The 18807-nt window shown below is 45.9% G+C and overlaps 1 protein-coding gene across 3 annotated transcripts in view; it reads left to right on the top strand.

Moving 5' to 3' along the window:
* ABTB3 (ankyrin repeat and BTB domain containing 3) overlaps nt 1–18807 on the top strand; it is a 301083-nt gene that overhangs the window by 180790 nt on the left and 101486 nt on the right. For 2 of the 3 annotated variants that reach the window (XM_063075203.1, XM_063075204.1), the window contains exons 2-3: nt 47–196; nt 14140–14344. In XM_063075203.1, the coding sequence (XP_062931273.1) occupies nt 47–196; nt 14140–14344 (355 nt within the window). Of the gene's footprint in view, nt 1–46; nt 197–8560; nt 8631–14139; nt 14345–18807 lie in introns of those variants that run through there. The other variant, XM_063075205.1, reaches the window with a different exon arrangement.

The following is an 18807-nucleotide window of genomic DNA, read 5'->3' as shown; positions in this document are numbered from 1 at the left end:
AATAAGTTTGTTTTCCTTTCTTTCTCTCTCTCCCTTCCGACTGCAGGGGTGCTGTGCCTTCCAGACAGCCTGAATCTTCACCGAGACCCGCAGCGTTCAAGCAAGCCCGGAGAACTGCCCATGTTCAGCCAGTCGGAGTTGAGGACTATAGAGCAGTCCTTGCTGGCCACCCGCGTGGGCAGCATCGCAGAACTGAGTAAGTGGACGCTGGCTCTGTGGCCCTTGTGCCTCATGTCACACTGTCCATGCCACAAGGTGCCAGTGCCAACCCCTTGGGGAACTACTGTGTAACAAGTTGGGTGACACCATTTATTGAGCACCTGCTATGTACACAAGACAGAGCCCATGGCTGTGGGGAAGGTGAGGGCTCTGGAGCCAGGTAGGACTGATAAATTTCCCTGCTCTGCCACTAATGTAAGTCAAGTTCCTAATCTTTTCAGAGCCTCAGTTTCCTTTTCTATAAGATAGAGAAAATAACAGTACCTAGCTCAGAGTGTAGTTATGATGATTCAGTTAGCTCATGCCCATAAAGGTATTTGCCATGGTGCCTGGCACTCAGTAAATGCTCTGTAAATGGTGGCTGTTCGCTGTTGATTTCCACAAAGGGATCCACTGAAAGCACATGTAAGGATCACATCTCTCCTCTGTTCCAAATCCTCCTCCATAGAAAAGCCGAAGTCCTCAGAACTGCTGCAGCCCCTACCATCCTCTAGACACTTCTTCACTCTCCCCTGGCCCCTCGTTGTCCTTGAACATAGCAGGTGCACCTCAGGACCTTTGCACTTAGGCTCCCTCTGCCCACGCTGCTCCTCCTCCAGATGGCCATGTGGCTTGCTCCCTCATCACCTTCAAGCTTCACCCAAATGTTACCTTCTCAGTGAGGCTTTCCCTGACCACTCTATTTAAAAGTATAGCAACCTGAGGTCCCTTGTCGTAATCAGCATGGGCTGCTATAACAAAATACCATAGACAGGGTGGCTTAAAAGGCATTCATTTCTCACAGTCCTGGAGGTTGAGCAGTCCAAGATCAAGGTGCCAGATGATTTGGTTCCTGGTGAAAGCCCTCTTCCTGGCTTGAAGATGGTTACCTTCTCCCCGTGTCCTCACATGGGGGGGGGAGAGAGAGAGAGAGATCCTCTCCTTATAAGGCCACTAATACCTTCATGAGGTTCCCACTCTCATGATCTAACCCTAATCACTTCCCAAAGGTCCCACCTCCAAATACCATCACATGAGGGGTCAGGGCTTCGACATATGAATTCTGGGAGGACACAAAAGTTCAGTCCCTAACAACTCATTCCTGTCACTGCTTTACTTTTGTCCCCAGCAGTTATCACCCTGTGACATACTCTATATATTTTTGTTTTTTAATAACAGCTTCATTGAGATGTAATTCATATGCAGTTCACGTATGTAAAGTACACAATTCAGTAGTGTTTAGTATACCTACCAAGTTGTGCAACCATAACCACAATCCATTTTAGAATATATTCATCTCCCCAATGAGAAAGCCAGTACCCATTAGCAACTCTCCCCTCTCCCTTCCCCCCGGTCACACTCTGTATTTGACTTATTTTTTTTAATTGTCTCTCCCTCCTTACTAGAATATATTCTCCCTGAAAGTAGAAATATTCAATTTGTTCACTGATGTTACCCCAACACCAAGAATACTGCCCGGCACATAGCAGGCCCCCAAGAAATACGTTGGAAGAAAGAAGAGGAGGGAGGAAGGAGCAGACAGGTGGAAAGAAGGGAGGGGTAGTCAAGGTCAGGGTGTCCCAAGTTTGAGTAATAATTTGCCAGCCTAATTCAGGGCTTTTCTCTCTGAGTCTGACCAACTAGAGGAAAATAATACTGTATTTATTTATGATCTAGTTGATGAACAGTTAAGCTGAATATTAGTTCCTGATGGAATTGGAGCACTGATCTCAGAAATGCTAGATTATGTTAAAGTGGGAGTTAAATATTGAATTTCCAGCAAATCCTGAGCTATGAAAGGATTGAGGACCTAGAACACAACTTGTGCCTCTTCCCAGAGGAATCCCCTGCATACCCAGAACAGGCATCCTCCATGAAGCATGTGGCCTGTACCTCTGGAAAGGGAATCGGTAGGTGGTCCAAGCCACAGGGGCCCTGATGGTCATTAGAGAGCTGCCTTCCAGGCACCTGAAGTTGCAAATTGCACTTCCATTCCATTCCAACCCCTGAAGTCATGAGATGTCCCTAGTCAAAGGGTCTTCCAGCTACCAGTCCATCCTATGATTGTTCTTAAATTTTGGGGTGCTGTGACCTCTTTGGCAATCTGGTGAAGCCTATGGACCTTGTTTCAGAATATTTTTAAATGCATAACATACATGGGATTACAAAGGAAATCAATTATATTAAATTTCCATCATCAAAATATTTTTAATCTAAATTGTGATATAGTAATTCTATGCTTTTTTATTAGCATATGATATAACAAGGTCTAGCAGCAGGGCTGATGACTCCATGATTTTGAGGTAGTGATTTGTGTGCATGATATTCTGAGATATCTGCAGCAAGTGGGATGGGATAAGGAAATGTCTACATTTTAATACACTCCCAGGACATTCAGATGCAGAGGATCCAAACTGCACCCTTGGGAAAACATTGCTCTAAGAAGAAATGCACACATTTAGGACTCCACTCATTTCCAGGACACGCCAATGACCTTGGAAACGTAGACTCTGGCTAGAGAGTTGGAACATGGTTGCACGGGCATAACCCTGGAAGAAGCCTCAAACCAGGTGGCCCACATGCAGTGTCCCCTAGGGTATCAAAGTTTTATGCTGGGATATCTCAAAGCCCCCTCCTGGCCTCTAGCACCTGGACAGGGGCCCTGTGTAATTCTGGTGCTTTCTTCGAAACAGAATTTGCTAAACAAATCTGCACTTCACCTAAGCAGGCAGCCTGCAGGAGTGGCTTGTCACATAAATTTTTTAAAGGACAATTTGCTCTGTAAATTAAACTCTGTTGTCATTCAGTGTTGACTTTCGTGTATGAATTGTTGGCACACAAGTAGGTGTTGCTAATTGCAAATGGGTTTTATACATTCATTAAGTCAGTTCCCTGGAATGTGTGCACAGAAGCACTTTGATAAGTTGTGTCTGTGACTGAAGGTAATAAAATTGCCTCTTTTCTGATCTGACTATAATTTAGACTGGCTTGCTCTATGGTCTGAATCAATACAACCTCACTCTTTCTGTGTACACAGAGAGCTGTTCTTCATATTCAAAGGTTACTCTGCCAATGTGGATGGTAGAAAACACTGTTTTTCCAGCAAAAGTGAGATGGAAAGAGTTGGTTTCCAGCCATCCTGCTCTTCTTGAAATGGACGTGGCTGGCCAGGGTCAAGAGCAGAGCCTTTTCTTAATAGCTAATAATAATAACAATAGCAGCAGCTAATGTTTATCAACTAGAGACACGATGTTTATTAGTTAAACTAGGGAACTATGATAAATCTTTATGGGCATTACTTCTAGTGTATTCTTTTTATCATCCCCATGTTGTGATATGGGAATGGAAGCCAGAGAAAATTGAACAACCACACCCATGAGTTGAAGCACTGGAGACTGAATTCCGGCTTCGCAAGGCAAAGCATTCACACCTAACCACTGAACTCCACTCCCTCCAGGGAAACCCAGCACACGTTTCCACTGAGATCTGAGAGCCCGTCTGTAAGATCAGGGTGCTGGGCAGGTCTGTGTTCCATCCAGCTCTGAGGCGCTGCTCTTTGCTCTGCAGGCTGCATTGTGGAAGCTCTCCTCCAAACCAGATTGCAGACGTGAACATTCACAAAGATTACCAGGTACCTAGACAAGGGACCCCCCCTGCAGGCCGGGACACCTCCCAGTAACCCCTGCTTGTTTCCACAGGGCATCATATTAAAATCCAAAACTGCCTTGATCAAAAGGAATGTCCTGAACATTTATCTTTGCCCAGCCTGTTATGGCTTGGGGTTAAAACACATCCACTGCTTCTGAAGCACCTACCATGTACCCACAGCTTTGAATATGTTGAAGGTATTATTATTCCCACTTTACAGATAAAACACCTGAAACTTAGGAAGGATAAATGTCTTGCCCAAGGCCACACAGCTAGTAAGTGGCAGAGTCGTAATTCAAACCGTTTTTTCTTTCTGCCCTCTGCCATGCTGTGTCCACATCGGCTTTGTAGTCTGAGCACCTAACACGTCCCCCACTCCGGAAATACCCATTGAATGTCAAATGGCTAAACGAATGGCCAGAAGTGAACTAGTCTATGAAACAAAAATTAAAGAAAATGATGCTGCAGGTGAGGGGGACTCTTAATGAAATCCCAATCAAATGTTAAATTTTCTATTCAACTGAATTTTGAACTCAAAGATCTAGAACTGAACCGATGAATGTTCTAAAATACTTGACTGGGAAGCTATATCAGGATACCACAAAGGGCCCCAAACTCACATAGGCTGATAGTTCTTTGGCTCTGAACCTTAGGAAATTTGCAAGGTGCTGAACTTCACAGTTGACTCAGAGACTGATGGGCAGCCCAGGTTTCCCTCCCTGAACCTGAGAAGGGCTGGGGAAAGCAGGCCGACCCATTCCGCCACAAAGGCCACAGGGAAGCCGAGGTTCTGGCTTCTCTCACTTTGGGACCAACTTGACTCTGAGTCTGGTCCCATCCACCTCCATGTTTGTGTCCTCTGAGATCTTGTCTTGGCTCTTCTACCTGTCACCCCAGCTTTTCCCCCAAGCTCCCAACCGAATGCTCACTTGACAGTGTTATTTATAGTGTTCACTTTCTGTTGTTTAAAAGAAAAAAGCGAGGGCTTCATTATAAAATGCCTCTTCCTGTTGTCTTCTCACCCTAGACTGTGACCTTGTTGTCCCCATTAAATTAGGCAATCAAAACAGGGACACTAATTTACAAGTCTGCATATAAAGATTATCTGGGTTGTCTCTCCTCAGTGTCACCAAAATTTTTAAAAACACACACACACACACACACACAAGCAGACCTTTTTGTTTGTATAAAGGAGTCTTTCTCCTTGTTTGAAATACAGGTGGGCTCTTTTCAGAGAGTCCTGCTGTCTCCAGCCCCTAGGATATACCTGTAACCTTCTCAGGTGACAAAGGGGCCATTGGCCTCTTGATATTTGTTGACTATTATGCTCACACTTCTACCACAGGGCCTTTGCACCTGATGCTCCTTGTGCCTGGAAAGCTCTTCCCCTGATATTCACAAGGCTCCTCCCTTGCCTCATCCAAACCTCTGCTAAGATGTCACCTCCTCAAAGAGGCCCTGCTATGACCACCCCCCAGCTTACCCCTCCCTACATCACTCTCTATACCCTCTTCCTGCTGTAATTTTCTCCTTAGCAGTTATTACCACCTGACATACTATGTATTTATTTGTTTTCTGTCTCTCCTACCAAGGCTATAAATCCCATGAGATCTGAGACTTTTTTGAACATCACTGCATCCTCAGTACCTAACAATGTCTGGCACACAGTAGGACTCAATAAATATTTGATGAATGAATGAATGACTGAATGAATGGCAAACTTCCCACTGCATTCATAGTTCAGCTTTCTATTGTTCCATCTCTGTTCCTCCATCTCTTCTTGTCCATAAAAACAAATATCTCATTACTCTGTACCTAATGACCTGGATTGTACGTGGACTTTTTGTTCTTCTTTGTTTCTTTGCTTCTTTCTTTCTTCATTTTTCAAGAGAAGGTGTTTTGGTGAGGCAAGTGAGGCCAGTTAAACAGCAGTTTATGATGCTGGAGAGCAACTTGGTTTCCTCATGTGTGCTGTGTGATTTAGGGCAAGTGACTTAATCACTCTCATTTACCACCTGTGAAAAGAGGGTGGTGACAACGCCTCCCCCGGGGTTGTGGAAGGTTTGGGGAACATACTTTAGGAAGTGGTAGCTGAGGTGGATGAAACGAAGCATAGGGAAGGAAGTGAAGGTGCTGCCTGCCTTAGCATGGGGATGGGCAGAAGGAGCCCACCGCTGGAATGTGTGACCCTTCATTCCAGGGTGGTCACACCTGGCATGTAGGAGCAACAGCTTCTTGAGGACTGCAGAGATGAGCCTGAGTCAGGCAGGTTAGAGCAGCATTTCCCAAAGGGTGGCACAGGAGATGATCATAGATGGTGTGCAAAACGTTTCCTAATTGTAATTGCTGTGTATTTTTTATGAGTACTAGAAAAATATTGGTTTTCCATTTATGGTATTTATGGTACTGATATAAAGTTTCCTTTTAAAATGAATTTATTTGTGTGAAAGAATGAGCCCATTTAAAGAAAAATATTAAGTAAATAAATTGTACCAGTTGCACACAGATATAGAAGATGTCATTATGGTGATTCCCCAATGGCTGGTATTTGGGAAACCTAATTATTAGTGGATTGATTCTCAAGTAGGCTCCTAGAACCAAACTGCAGCCACCTAAACTCAGGGCAGCTGATGACAAGTGGGTTTGTGGTTTGAGGCTCATGACACTGACAGAGGAAGCAGCAAATAGTACACGTATAGAGCAGGGTTTGAAATGGAGCCAGTGATTGCAGAAATCCCTGTGCCAACTCCATCTGCCATGGCCAGCCCTCCTCAGAGCCATCCTTAGCTTCTGATGGAGTTGATGTTGATGATGGCAGTGATGGTGGCAGTGATGGCAGTGATGATGGTGATAGTGATGAAGATGATGGTGGTGATGGTGGCCATACAAAGAATGGTGCTGAATACTTATTAAGCACTTAGGATGCACCAGGTCCTGTTCCAAGAGCTTTACATGCTTTATATGCATTTCCTAGTTTAATACTATGAGGTAGGTACTATTATTATCCCCTATTAGTTTATAGATGAAGAAACCACAGTTAGATACTTTATATGTATTACTCATTTAATCCACACGACAAATTCATTAGGTCATAATCCTCCCCACTTACAGAGAGGTCAAATAACTCACCCAGGACCAGTGGTAAATTGGAGGCTAAGACTCAGGCAGTGTGAGTCCAAAGAGCATGACCCTAACCACCGTGGTGCACTGGAACAGGACAGTGAGTGAGGTATGGTCTCTGCCCTTGAGGCTAGTAGGGGAAGCAGCTGTGTGGAAAATTAACTACGAAATGCAACAAAATTAAACAAGCAACATGTTCGACTTTATTAGCAGGTGTTGCAGGAACACAGGGACAAGGGGGGCTTGATTCAGACTCGGGGCATCATGGAGATCTCCATGGGAGAAGTGGCATTTTGTCACAGCCTCGAAGGTCTTCAGTAGTTGGGAGAAGGCAATACGAAGTGAGACAACAAGAACAGAAGTGGGGAGCCCAGCAGTACAGAGTGAGCTGAACAGTGCTCTGTGGTGATGGTGAAATGTTAGTGCCACTGAGACAAAAGGCGCCACCTACCAGGCGTCCCAGCGCCTGGGGGAAGCGAAGAGGTCGTGCCGGGGCCCAAAACACGGACTCTCTTCTCTTCTCCACTTCCTTTTGATTTTTCTTGTTTTGAGCTTTTTAATGAGCACTTTTAAGAGAAACAAATGGAAAGATAAGTGTATTCCAGCATGACCCTGGATGGTGGGTGCAAGAAAGTAAATAACTACCTCAGTCAGCTTATTATTCTGAGAATACAAGTAGCACATGCCATAATTCAAAGTTCAGAAACTACAGGAAAGTTGGACAGGAATGTCACCCACAATACCACAAGACAGAGAAATCCTTGGTCAAAACTTTGGGGTTTTTTTCCTGGTATATACCTAGTGCATAGTTTTTAATAACGTAATCCTGATCACACTGTATGCAATTCTAAATTGCTTTATTTCTACTAAACATTTTTTTTCACCTAAACATTTTGTATGTGTGACTGGCCAGTATGGGGATCCAAACCCATGACTTTAGTGTTACAAGGCTGTGCTCTAACCAACTGAGCTAGCCAGCCAGCCTCTACTAAACATTTTAACACGAAGATTCTTAAAACATTGCAGTTCTACGTACACATTATTAGTGGCTGCATAAGGTTATTATTTTATCATGTGGATGTATTAGAGTTTGTTTAACTATGCTCTTTATTTTTGAACATTAGTTTGTCAAATTTTGGATCCTGTAAATAAGGTTTGGGTGCAAATGCTCGTGCATGAAGATTTTGCTGCATTTTGAATTCTGACATTGGGACACATTCCCAGAAGTGGAATTACTGAACCCGGAGTTAGGAACATTTGTTAATACCTTTGCTATGTAATGCTAAATTGCTTCAAGATGGAGTGAGAGCTGGCCAAGGCTGCACTGGGCTACTTTTGAAAGAGGGACTCAGATCATTGTGGAGCGAAGAGCACAGGCATTAGAGTCAGGCAGACCTGGGTTGCCATTTTGTCTGCCTCTTACCAGACCCTGTAACCTCGGGCCTCAGTTTCCTTATCTGTAAAATAGTGTTTCTCATCTTTGGCACTATTGACATTTTGGGCTCGATTCTTTGTTGTGGGTACTGTCCTGTGCACTGTAAGGCATTTAGCAGCATCTCTGACCTCTACCCACTAGATGCCAGTGGCAGCCACCTGGACATGAGAAAAACCAAAAATGTCTCCAGACATTGCTGCATGTCCTCTGGGAAGCAAAATCAACTCAGGTGAGGATCACTGCTGAAAAACTGAAATAATGTTAATACACACCTCAGAGAGCATCATGAGGCCTAGAGACAATGTCTGTGGGGTGCTTTTAACAGTCCTTGCACAGTATCGGTGCTCAATGAATGACAGCTGTTACTATTGTTAATAATAATAGTGACAATAATAGTTCCCTGCTGCTGGACTACAGAGAGGACTTCTGGGAAGAGACTGGATCAACTCCCAGTTCTAGGAGTCTCGGTTCTTTGATGTTTTTGGCCAAGCATCCAGCAGTTTCTTTTCTTTTCTTTTTTAGTTTTTATATTTTATCTACAAATAGCAATTGTATATATTTATGGGGCACAATGCAATGATTCCATACACATATACATTATGGAATAAGCTAATCAGGGAAATTCACATATTCATCACCTCACATATTTATTTCTTTGTGGTAAAAATCATTTAAAATCCACTCTTTTAGTAATTTTTTTGTTTTTGTTTTTCGGTTTTTTAAATTGATTATACATATTCATGGGGCAAGAGCTGACCGTCAGCACCTGTGCCCAAGCTGTGGTGATCAGATCAATGCTGTCAGCATGTCCAGCACCTCAAATTGCAATTATTCCCCATCTCCCACCCAACCTCTCCCCAATCCCCCACTCTACCCCCTGCTCCACCCCGGCAACCTAGCTCTGTTCTCTTCCTCTGCAAGTTCAACAAACTGTGGTCTTTCTTTCCTTCCTTCTTTCTCTCTTGCATCCCACTTATGAGTGAGCACATGTGCTATTTTTCCCACTGTGCCTGGCTTATTTCACTTAACACAATTTTCTCCAAGCTCATCTGTGTTGCTGAAAATGGCAGAATTTCATTCTTTTTATGCTGAGTAGTAGTATTCCGTGGTGTATATATACCATATTTTCCTTATCCAGTCGTTCATCGATGGACATTTAGGTTGGTTCCATGTCTTGACTATTGTAAACAGAGCTGCGATGAACATGGGAGTGCAGGTATCTCTTCGACATGATGATTTCCATTCCTCTGGGTATACACCCAGCAGTGGGATTGAGCATCCAGCCTTTTCCCTGTCACCGTCCTTCCAGCGGTCACAGTGTGGCCTGCTGTTTAGAAACAGAATTGATTCTCAAGTCTTCCCCAATGAAACCCTCCTCCATTCACTTTCCCTCTGCCCTCCCTTGTCCATTTCAGGGTGTTTGCAGCACAGCTTTCCTCCTGGACGTTGGGGAGTGTTGAGATGGGTCAGTTATTGGGGAGCCCACATCCTCCAAACTGCTTTTTTCTGGGGCACGAGGTAGGCCAAGTCAACCTCAGTCTGGCCAACCTCAGAGTTTCTCAGACCCTGCTCCCTAAGTGCAAATTCACTGGAAATCCAGCCTCTCTGCAGAGTTCACTCAGCAGTTTTTGAGGGTCCCCAGGTGCCATCTGACCAGGAGCTGCCACTTCTTCCTGCCCTGCTGGGGCTCAGCTTGGGGCTGTTCACAGTCTGAGGCCTTGGCCTCTCATGAACCTGCATGAACCTGTGTCTGGGGCCTTTGAGGACCCAGACATCCTAGCCAAGCGCAATACTGGAAAGGCTCCAGTCCTTTCCAAAGCTGCTGGCCATCGACCCTGCCTCCCACAGTCTCTGCAGCTCATCCCCACTGTGCCCACTGAGAATGCTGCTACTAGCAGAGGCCAGTGGGAGTTGCGCCAAGCTGCTCTGCCACAACTCTGGGTGTGCCGATGCTGCCTGGGATCTCTGGAAGCCTTAATGTGTCAGTGCCACCACCAGTGAGGAAGACCCCCTCTCTTGCCCTCATGGGACAGCATGCGTAGCGGTTAAAAACATGCCTTCTGGAGCCAAATGGCAGCAGCTGGAAGCCTTATTCTTGCACCCAGGAGCAATGTGAGTCAGTCAGATTACCTCTCTCTTAGCCTCACTTTGCTAATTCGTAAGATGGTTGTGCTATCAGGACCTTCCTGGTAGGAGTGTGTGGCTCTTAAATGGGTGTAATATACCATAAAGTTCTCGAACTGTCCCGCACACAGAAGTGCTAGATGCTTGTTTGCTGTTAGCATCTAGCCTCGTCCATCCCTTGGCTCCAAAGCTGAGCTGCCCAGGCTCCTCCTCCTTTTCACTGCTTTCAGGGAAAAGGTCTTTCTGCTCTGCCAGGGGCAAGGCAGAAGTCTGATCTGAGAGGCCAGGCTTCTGTTGATTTCAGAACCAGCTCCAGGCCTACGTCATCATGGAGTTACTTTTCTGACCCTCCAGGCTCTTTCCTCAAGGTGATTTATCTTCCAACAGCCTCCTTGGTCACTTAGGCTGATTGACCCATCAGCTGCTCCCCTCCCCTCCAGATGGGCACCAGCGGGTCAGACTCTGAGAACCCCAGGCTGGAAGCCCTGCTCCATCAGCAGAACTGAGCAAGACCCTGAGTTCCCCACCCGCCCTGTTGGCCCCACCCTGGAATCTGCCAAGGCACATAATTTGGGAGACTTTGGGGATTTGAGCCTCAGATTATTCATCAGAGTTTTTCAAAGGTCACATCCAGAGGCAGGTTGTAGATTTGTGCCTCTTTGGAGGCACCGTGGTGTACCAATAAAGAACACAAGCCCTGGTCATGTGTCCAACTCTGGGTTGGAGTCATAGCCTGCCACTTATTGAGTGACACCTGCACAAGTGACCTCTTCCCTCAATTTTCCCATCTCTGAAATGGATGTAATGATACCCACTCCATGTAGCTCTTATATAAATTAAAGCAGAAAATACATCTAAATGGCCAGAGACACAGAGGTGCTCGGCTTATTGTGGGTCCTACCTCCGCAGCCTCATCTCCCTCTACTCCAGGTCACCATCCTCACTGGAAAGCTCAAAACATTGTTGTTATGCCTGATCACACCCCATACCTCCAATCTGTGGGTTTTCTTGTAGGTTTCTTCTCAATTTTTGCTGGCCAGGTGCCCTTCTTTTGACCGTGATTGGAGCTGCTCCTTGCTAGACTAGGCTGATGTGAATGGCCAGAGTCAGGCACCTGCTACCTTTTTTCCTCCCTCCCAGGGAGTGAGGTCCCTAAACAACAGGAGTGGAGAGAAAAGGGAAGCAGCAGCTGAGGATATAAATGCACTCCAAAGGGATGCCCGGAGTGAGCAGCATTGCAGCAGAGAATCCTAAAAAAGTCAAGCCCAGTATGAAGCAGCACATCGGGTGCCTAGGGTCAGGGCACCAGCAGGACTGTCCTTTTATGTCCCAGGTACCCAACCTCTCAGTCTCATGGTCCAGAAAGGAGGATGAGCGGGCAGGCCATGAGCCTAAGAGAGCTGCTTATTTAGTGCCAGCAGAGTGCCAGGCACTTATGCAGTTCACACTCAACCCTCAGCCACCTGAGAGGTATTATTTCCTCATCTGAGAGGTTACATGATTCACCGTGTTTACAAAGATAAGTAGCCGAGCTGGGATTGGAATTCTTCCCCCGAGTCCTACCTAACTTTGAGCAGAAGTTCTACACATTTTCCATCTGCAGGTCCCCTAGGGCCCTTCGCTCCCCATCTAGCTCTAGAAGAGAATTTCCTTCCTGACTCATTTCTAGATTTCTTGGATGTCTTTTCTGGCCGAGGAGGTGGAGAGAGGAGAGGTGTGGTAAGGTGCAGAGAGGCGTGGGAAGCAAGCGCCTGCAGCCGTCTGCTCGGTCCCTGCACCTGCTGTCCCAGTATTGAGCTTGCGGGATGTTCTCTACTTAGGTTGCCCTGATGAGGCCTTGGGACTCAAATAACATAGTCATTTCCTTTCTTTTGACAACTTCTATCTGACATAGGGGCTGTTTAGAATCTTGTTTGGAGAAGGATTTTAAGGCTGCTTCTACACTCAGCAGCAAGGAGCTCTGTGGTCGATTAACCATGTCTGTCATGGACATGGAATAAAAAGGGGAATGTTCATCATTTCTGCCCTCGGCTGAGACCTCATCCCCACAATTGATTCCCCCAAAGGGGTGAACAGCCCTCTTGTCAATCATCCTTTGAGGAAGTGGCCCCTCCCCAGACAGGAAATGACAATCCAGAGGATCTCCCAAAGGATGCAATACATTCCACTGTACGTGAGATGATTTTAAGTGCAATCAATGAAATAACATTGATTATACAGTGATTCTTTTAAATTCTATTTTAATCCTAATTACTTTAAGAAGAAAGACTCCCCTTGACATGAACCCCTAACACCTTTCTAATGCTTATTGTAACAAAAGGAAGCAGGACCAGAATTCAGCTAGAAATTAGTTCTACTATTTTGTTTTCATCAAATTTACTTTTGTAGTGACCTTCTATTTGTGTGGAGTGATACTGATTTTTCCATTTATGATAGTGGTATAATGTTTCCTCTTTATATAGATGCATTTAAATGAAACAAAACCATTTAAAATTAAGTAAATAATGGTATAGGTGGTACTTGAATATGGCTGTTTTCATGAAGGTAGTGTGCAAATGATCTAAGTTTGGGAAACATCCTCTTAGCCAAGAAAATATCCTCTTAGCCAGGACTTCCAGGCCCAGCCAGCCTCCCCACAGGAAGATCCTCCCTTTGTGACCAACCTGGGAGCATGCAGATTTGGTAAGGTGGAGGCTGGTTTCCTTCTGAGAAATCAGGAGAAAGACCAGTGTGTTCCCAGGATGTGCTAGTGCTGAGAAACTAAGACAAGGAGCACAGTTAAGTGCCTGGATTCTAGAGCTGGACTCCCTGGGTACAAATCCTGGCTTTGCTGCTTATGGCTGTGTGACTTTGAGAAGCTATTGAACTTCTTTGGGTCTCCATTTCCTCATTTGTAAAATGTCTATAAAGATACTTCGTAGGGTGTTACGAGAATTAAATGAACTAAAACGCTTAGAGCTGTGCCTGGTACATAGTAAGTGCCATATAAGAGTGAGTCGCTTTTATTAGGAAAGTCTACAAGGGAAAAGGCAACTCTAATACAGCAGCCGAAGTGCCTCGATAAGGAAAGTGTAGTGTGACAACCAAGCCAGGCCAGGGCAGGTTCCAGAATGGCTCCCTGGAGGAATTAAAATAGAACCAGAAATCTGGATAATCAGTAGGAGAGAATGTTCTGGACAGAGGGAATAGCATATGCACAGGCTCAGAGGCAAGAAAGAGTATGGCCTGTTCTTGTGCCTGCAAGTGAGGCAGTGTTGGCCTCAACAGAGGACGTGACAGAGGGCGTGTCACAGGCGAGGGAGGCAGTAAGCAGGACTTAGGTACAAAGGCTTCCTGTGCCTTGTTAGGAATACTGGCTTCTGGAAAGGCAAGATTGAAATGACCTTAGCAGCCCTCTGCGCTTGGGTCCCCCAGACCCAGTAAGCACTCGATAGTCACGTGGTGAATGAGCCAATGCTCTTCTCTGTACATGATGTGTGCCCTGGAGGCCCCGTGGGAACACCTCAGTTGACTGAGGTACTCCAAGGATCAGAATCTCTGCAGAGATCTTCAGGTGCAGCTTCTCTGCAAGTGCTGGCTGCCTGGAGGGTCTGAAATCTTACTTCTGTCCACAGGTGACCTGGTGTCCCGTGCAATGCATCACCTGCAACCCCTCAATGCCAAGCACCACGGCAACGGCACCCCCCTGCACCACAAGCAGGGGGCGCTCTACTGGGAGCCCGAGGCCCTGTACACCCTTTGCTATTTCATGCACTGCCCGCAAATGGAATGGGAAAACCCCAACGTGGAGCCTTCCAAAGTCAACCTCCAGGTGGAAAGGTAAGACTTGCCCTGAGTCGGGTGGCCAGAGAGGAGCTCCCCTCTGGCCAGCACAGCTTTGTGGTGGGTGGGTACTGCCTCTAAGGTGGGGCAAAGGTCAGGGAGGGGAGGAGTCTAGGGGTAAGAGCTGCCCAGATCCCAAAACTTGCTGGAGGGATCCGGAACAGAACCTTGTACCCTGAGGGGATATCTTAGACCTGGGTGGGGTCTTCAAAATGGGTTTGTGCAGGGCTGGTCCAGTACAGGTAAGAATGGCATGGGTCAAATGAGTGGATCTGGAAATTCCAGGGGGAAGGGGCTGCGTGGTGCAGGTGGCTTCCTTGTGAAGGCAGCTTGGGAGGATGCCACCCCCTTGGGTGGAGTTATCTTCATTTTTCCTTCATCCTGGCTGCCCTGGAGCTCCTGGGGGAAACAGAAGCACCTATCTCCTCAGCCAGAAGTGGGCCTCTCAGGCAGGTGGCAGACGGGGTCACTCTGGGGGAGACAACGTGCCTGTCCTGTGAAGCAGAACGTCCTGGGGAAGGACGGAACTGGGAGAGCCTGGGAGAGGACCTGCCTTCCACTGCTCCCTAGCTCTGTGCCTCCACCTCTCTGTGCCTCAGCCTCCCCTTCTGTAAATCAGAGGCTGCACTGAGCACTTCCCGAGGTTCCCAGGATTGTTGCAGGATGGCTTCACCCTCTCCGAGGAAGGGGATCAGGAACAACCGTCTGGAGAGGAGGCTGTCTGCAGGAATCCCCTCTCCCTCCTCCTTCCTTCAGCAGTGAGATTGCAGGTCATCTCCCCACGTGTCTCATGCGTCAGGCCCCTCCTCAACACACGCCTTGTTTACTCTGAGGACCTTAGGAGTGACCCCTGTTTTCCAAAAAGAGTGACTAAGAGAGTAGGCTCTGATCCAGACTTCCTGGGGTCAAGTCCAGGCTCTTGTAATTAAAAGCCAGGGGGGCTTGGGAAAGTACCTCCATCTCCCTGTGCCTCAATTTTTGCATCTGCAAAATAGGGATACAAAGAATAAATCTTTCCTAGGGCTGTTTGAAAATAAAATGAATTGTACAGCGCCCAGCAATAAGTGCTCAATAAATGTTAGCTTTTATTAATGCTGTTGCAGGTATTATCTGCACATAACCGAACAACTCCCAACGTGGGCTCAGTACAGTTCTCCTTTCTGTTACTTGGTTCCAAGTGGCTTTGAAAAGTTCATTGGATGCTCTGTTTCTGCCAGGATGGATTGGAGCTTAATTGGGCTCCCCTACAAAACCATGTCTCCTGGCTTTCAGTTAAGGGAAGAGGAAGGAACATGAGCTAGACAGACGTTGCTTCCTTTGTTTAAAAAAAAAGAGAATCGCAAGTTTGCATCAATATTTCAATCCAGTCTGGAGCCAATATAATCAGGGGATTGCTCAGGTACAAATCCACCATCTAGGCCAAATCAGTGGGTACCTTGTGCATATTTTCATGTGCAGACATAGCCAACATGGAGAGGTGGTAAATGCCCACAGGCAAAAAATAATCTTGGTCAAACACACCAAAACTTTGCTTTTGATGAGTGTGAGTGCTAAGGGTTGAGAGAATGAAAACCATCGACCTTGGCCTATGGGGAATCCAGCTGTTCAGCCCCCACACCGACAGCCTCCACAGTCCTGCAGTCTCTCACTCACCTCCCTACGTCATTTCAGCTCCCACCTCTATACAGGTGATCCCCCCTTCATCTCCAGACACTGCCTCCTCTGAGCTCCAGAACCTTCTCAGCCCACTCTGCCTTCTGGTTTCCACTGTCAAGCCTCACGCTCTCAGGCTGGTTCTTCTTCTGAAAGTACATTATTCTTTTCTGCCTAACACTTACTGGAATTTGAAATTAAACATGTATTTCTGGGTTTGTTCGTTGCCTGTAAGCTTCATGAGGGCAGAGAACACATCTGTTTTGGCCATCGCTCCACCGCTAATGCCAAGCTCAACATCTGGTGCAGAGTGGGGAATCAACAGATACTTGCAGAATGGAGGAATGAACAAATCCACTGCTCCAGCTGCCTATGGAACATTTCCATCTGGAATGTGCACAGGCACCTTAAAATGAAAGCCATCATCTTTCTCCCGAAACCTTCTGTTCCTCCTTCCTCCCCAGTCTGTAGAAGTAGCATCACCATTGACCCGCTTGCCCTAGTCAGAAAACCGGGAATCCCTCACCCCCTCTTACATCCGGCTGGTCAGCAGGTCTTAGCAATGCCGCTTCTGTGACACTGTCATTTCTCTGTTCCTGCTGCTGTGGTTCAGGACCTCGTGCTCTATTACTTTAGTTACTGCTGTTGATTTCTAAATGGTCTCCCTGCATGTGAGGTTTAACATCCTCTGATCACTGCCATCCTCCTCCTTTTCGACTGAAACTTCTAAAATATAAATCTTACCGTGTGAAATCCTCCCTGGCCCTGCCCAACACGGTCGCAGGGCCCCCATTACACTTTCTGTGACACAGTGTCCAGTTTCCCTTCTTGAACCTATTTCTGGACTCAGAGTGTAGTTGGAGCGACTGGAAGTCTAAGGAGACCCTTTAAAGATTCCGAACCTTCTGGGATGGGTTTTAAAGAGGCATGAGCTACCAAGGACAGCCAAGAGAACATGTCCCAGAATTTGCTGGAACCATTCATCTCCTTTTTTCCATTCCTCCTTGGTTTAATTTTCAAGAGTCAGCACAAAACACAAAGTGGAACGTAACATTTTCTGAGCTCTGTTCCCTTTGGTCCTCTGGGAAGCATATGGACTTGGGAGTCAGTCATGTAGATCTGTATCCCAGCTCAGCTGCTTTTAGCTCTGCGGCCTTGAACACGTTTTTCACCTCTTTGAACCTTTTTTTTTTTTTTTTTTTTTTTTTTTTGTCATCTGTAAAATGAGAATAAGACCAACCTTATGGGACTGGGGTAGACAATGAATTAGATATCATAGCTAAGACATCCTGTGCCAAGACTGGCACAGCATAATCCCCCCTCGACCCCCCCAAAAGTAGCTTATATTATACATGTCTCTTTTTCTCCTTTTTTGCTCTAAAATGCTGTTATTTGAAGCCTGTGTATGACTCTTTGTAGAGGAATAGCTATTCCTTCCTGCTCCCTGATGGAACGGGCTTTGGTGTTTAGCATCTGAAAATACACATGGAAGAACTTCAGAGGAGAGAGAGCAGTCGAGTGTTTATTAATACCAGCTTTGTATCAAACCTCCAAACAAGAACGTCCACTGGGAGTTAGGACTCTAATTCGGAGTGCTCTCTCTCTCTTTCTGTCTCTCTCTGTCTCCTTTTTACTCCCCAAATCGAACGGTACCTCCTTGAGTCTTTATCTCTGTGCCGGCAAAGTCAAGCAGGGCCATGATGCTTCTATGGTTTTCCACTAGAAGATAAGCAATTCGAGAACAGAAGCTGAATATTTGTTTTTGTCCATGCCCAACAGAGAGCCTGGGAGATATTGGTGAGATATGGATTGTTTCATGCCCCGAACCATCTCTTCTTGTCAGAGCCTTTCTTGGCTGAAGTATTTGGAAGCAGGCCTACGTGCACCATTTTACCGTTTCATGTGGGCACGGCTTTGAGTTGCTGCGTTTGTTTTGGATGGTTTCATTTTTCATTGTGGGATTTTGAAGAAGCTCAGTGCCCATGTGAAATTTCTGTAGTCTAACTTTTTCCAGAACTTTGGCTACTATTCCATGAGCTCCTAAAATCTTTCAGGTACCTCAGATATTTTTATTTTAAAAACTCGGGTAAATTTTGTAAGATTTCTGATTAGGCAATGTTTATTTTCCTAATAGTAGTGATAAATATAAATACCTTAATTTTATTGGTAGAGGCCATGCGAGGCTATTGTTTTTAAACAGAATCATCTTATGTCTAGGGCAAGGTTTTCCTCTCCTAAGTCATTGCTAGAAATATCTGTGATTCCTAGATATCTTTGGCCGTGGATGATTTCAGTAATTTGTTACCACAAGATGAAAAAATAGTAGGATAAATGGGAGTATTTTGTTGCCTCAGGTATCTGGCCATGCCTAGGAGGAACAGTGAGCAGCTTCATTCAGACCAGACAGTTAGGTAGTTCTACCCTCCCCAAATCTCACTGAAAACAAACCAGAATTTACACCTCAGCAATGGCAGGTCTTGCCCCCACGGCGAGCAGGAGGTACAAACACATGTGGCAGACTGTCTACCGAGGAAGTGTCAACCTCAAACATGAGCATCCAATCAGCCATCACCAACTGTTTGAAGAAAACTAATGGTGTGAAACAAAACCGTCTTAACAAATGGAAGAATTTACACTTGAAGAAACAGAGTTAATACGGCAAACAGAACAGAACAATACAAATGACTGGCACCCAGATATGTTCCTCACGATACTCACTTTACCAAAAGATCACCCAACACATCACTTCTTAACGTTTTCTCATCTGTGACATACGTGACAAGGGAGATTCAAATTTCAACACACTC

This window comes from Cynocephalus volans, chromosome 12 (genome assembly GCF_027409185.1).
Source record: "Cynocephalus volans isolate mCynVol1 chromosome 12, mCynVol1.pri, whole genome shotgun sequence".
Classification (NCBI taxonomy): Eukaryota; Metazoa; Chordata; class Mammalia; order Dermoptera; family Cynocephalidae; genus Cynocephalus; species Cynocephalus volans.
Note: the sequence above shows the minus strand (reverse complement) of the source record. Positions and strands in the feature narration are given on the sequence as shown.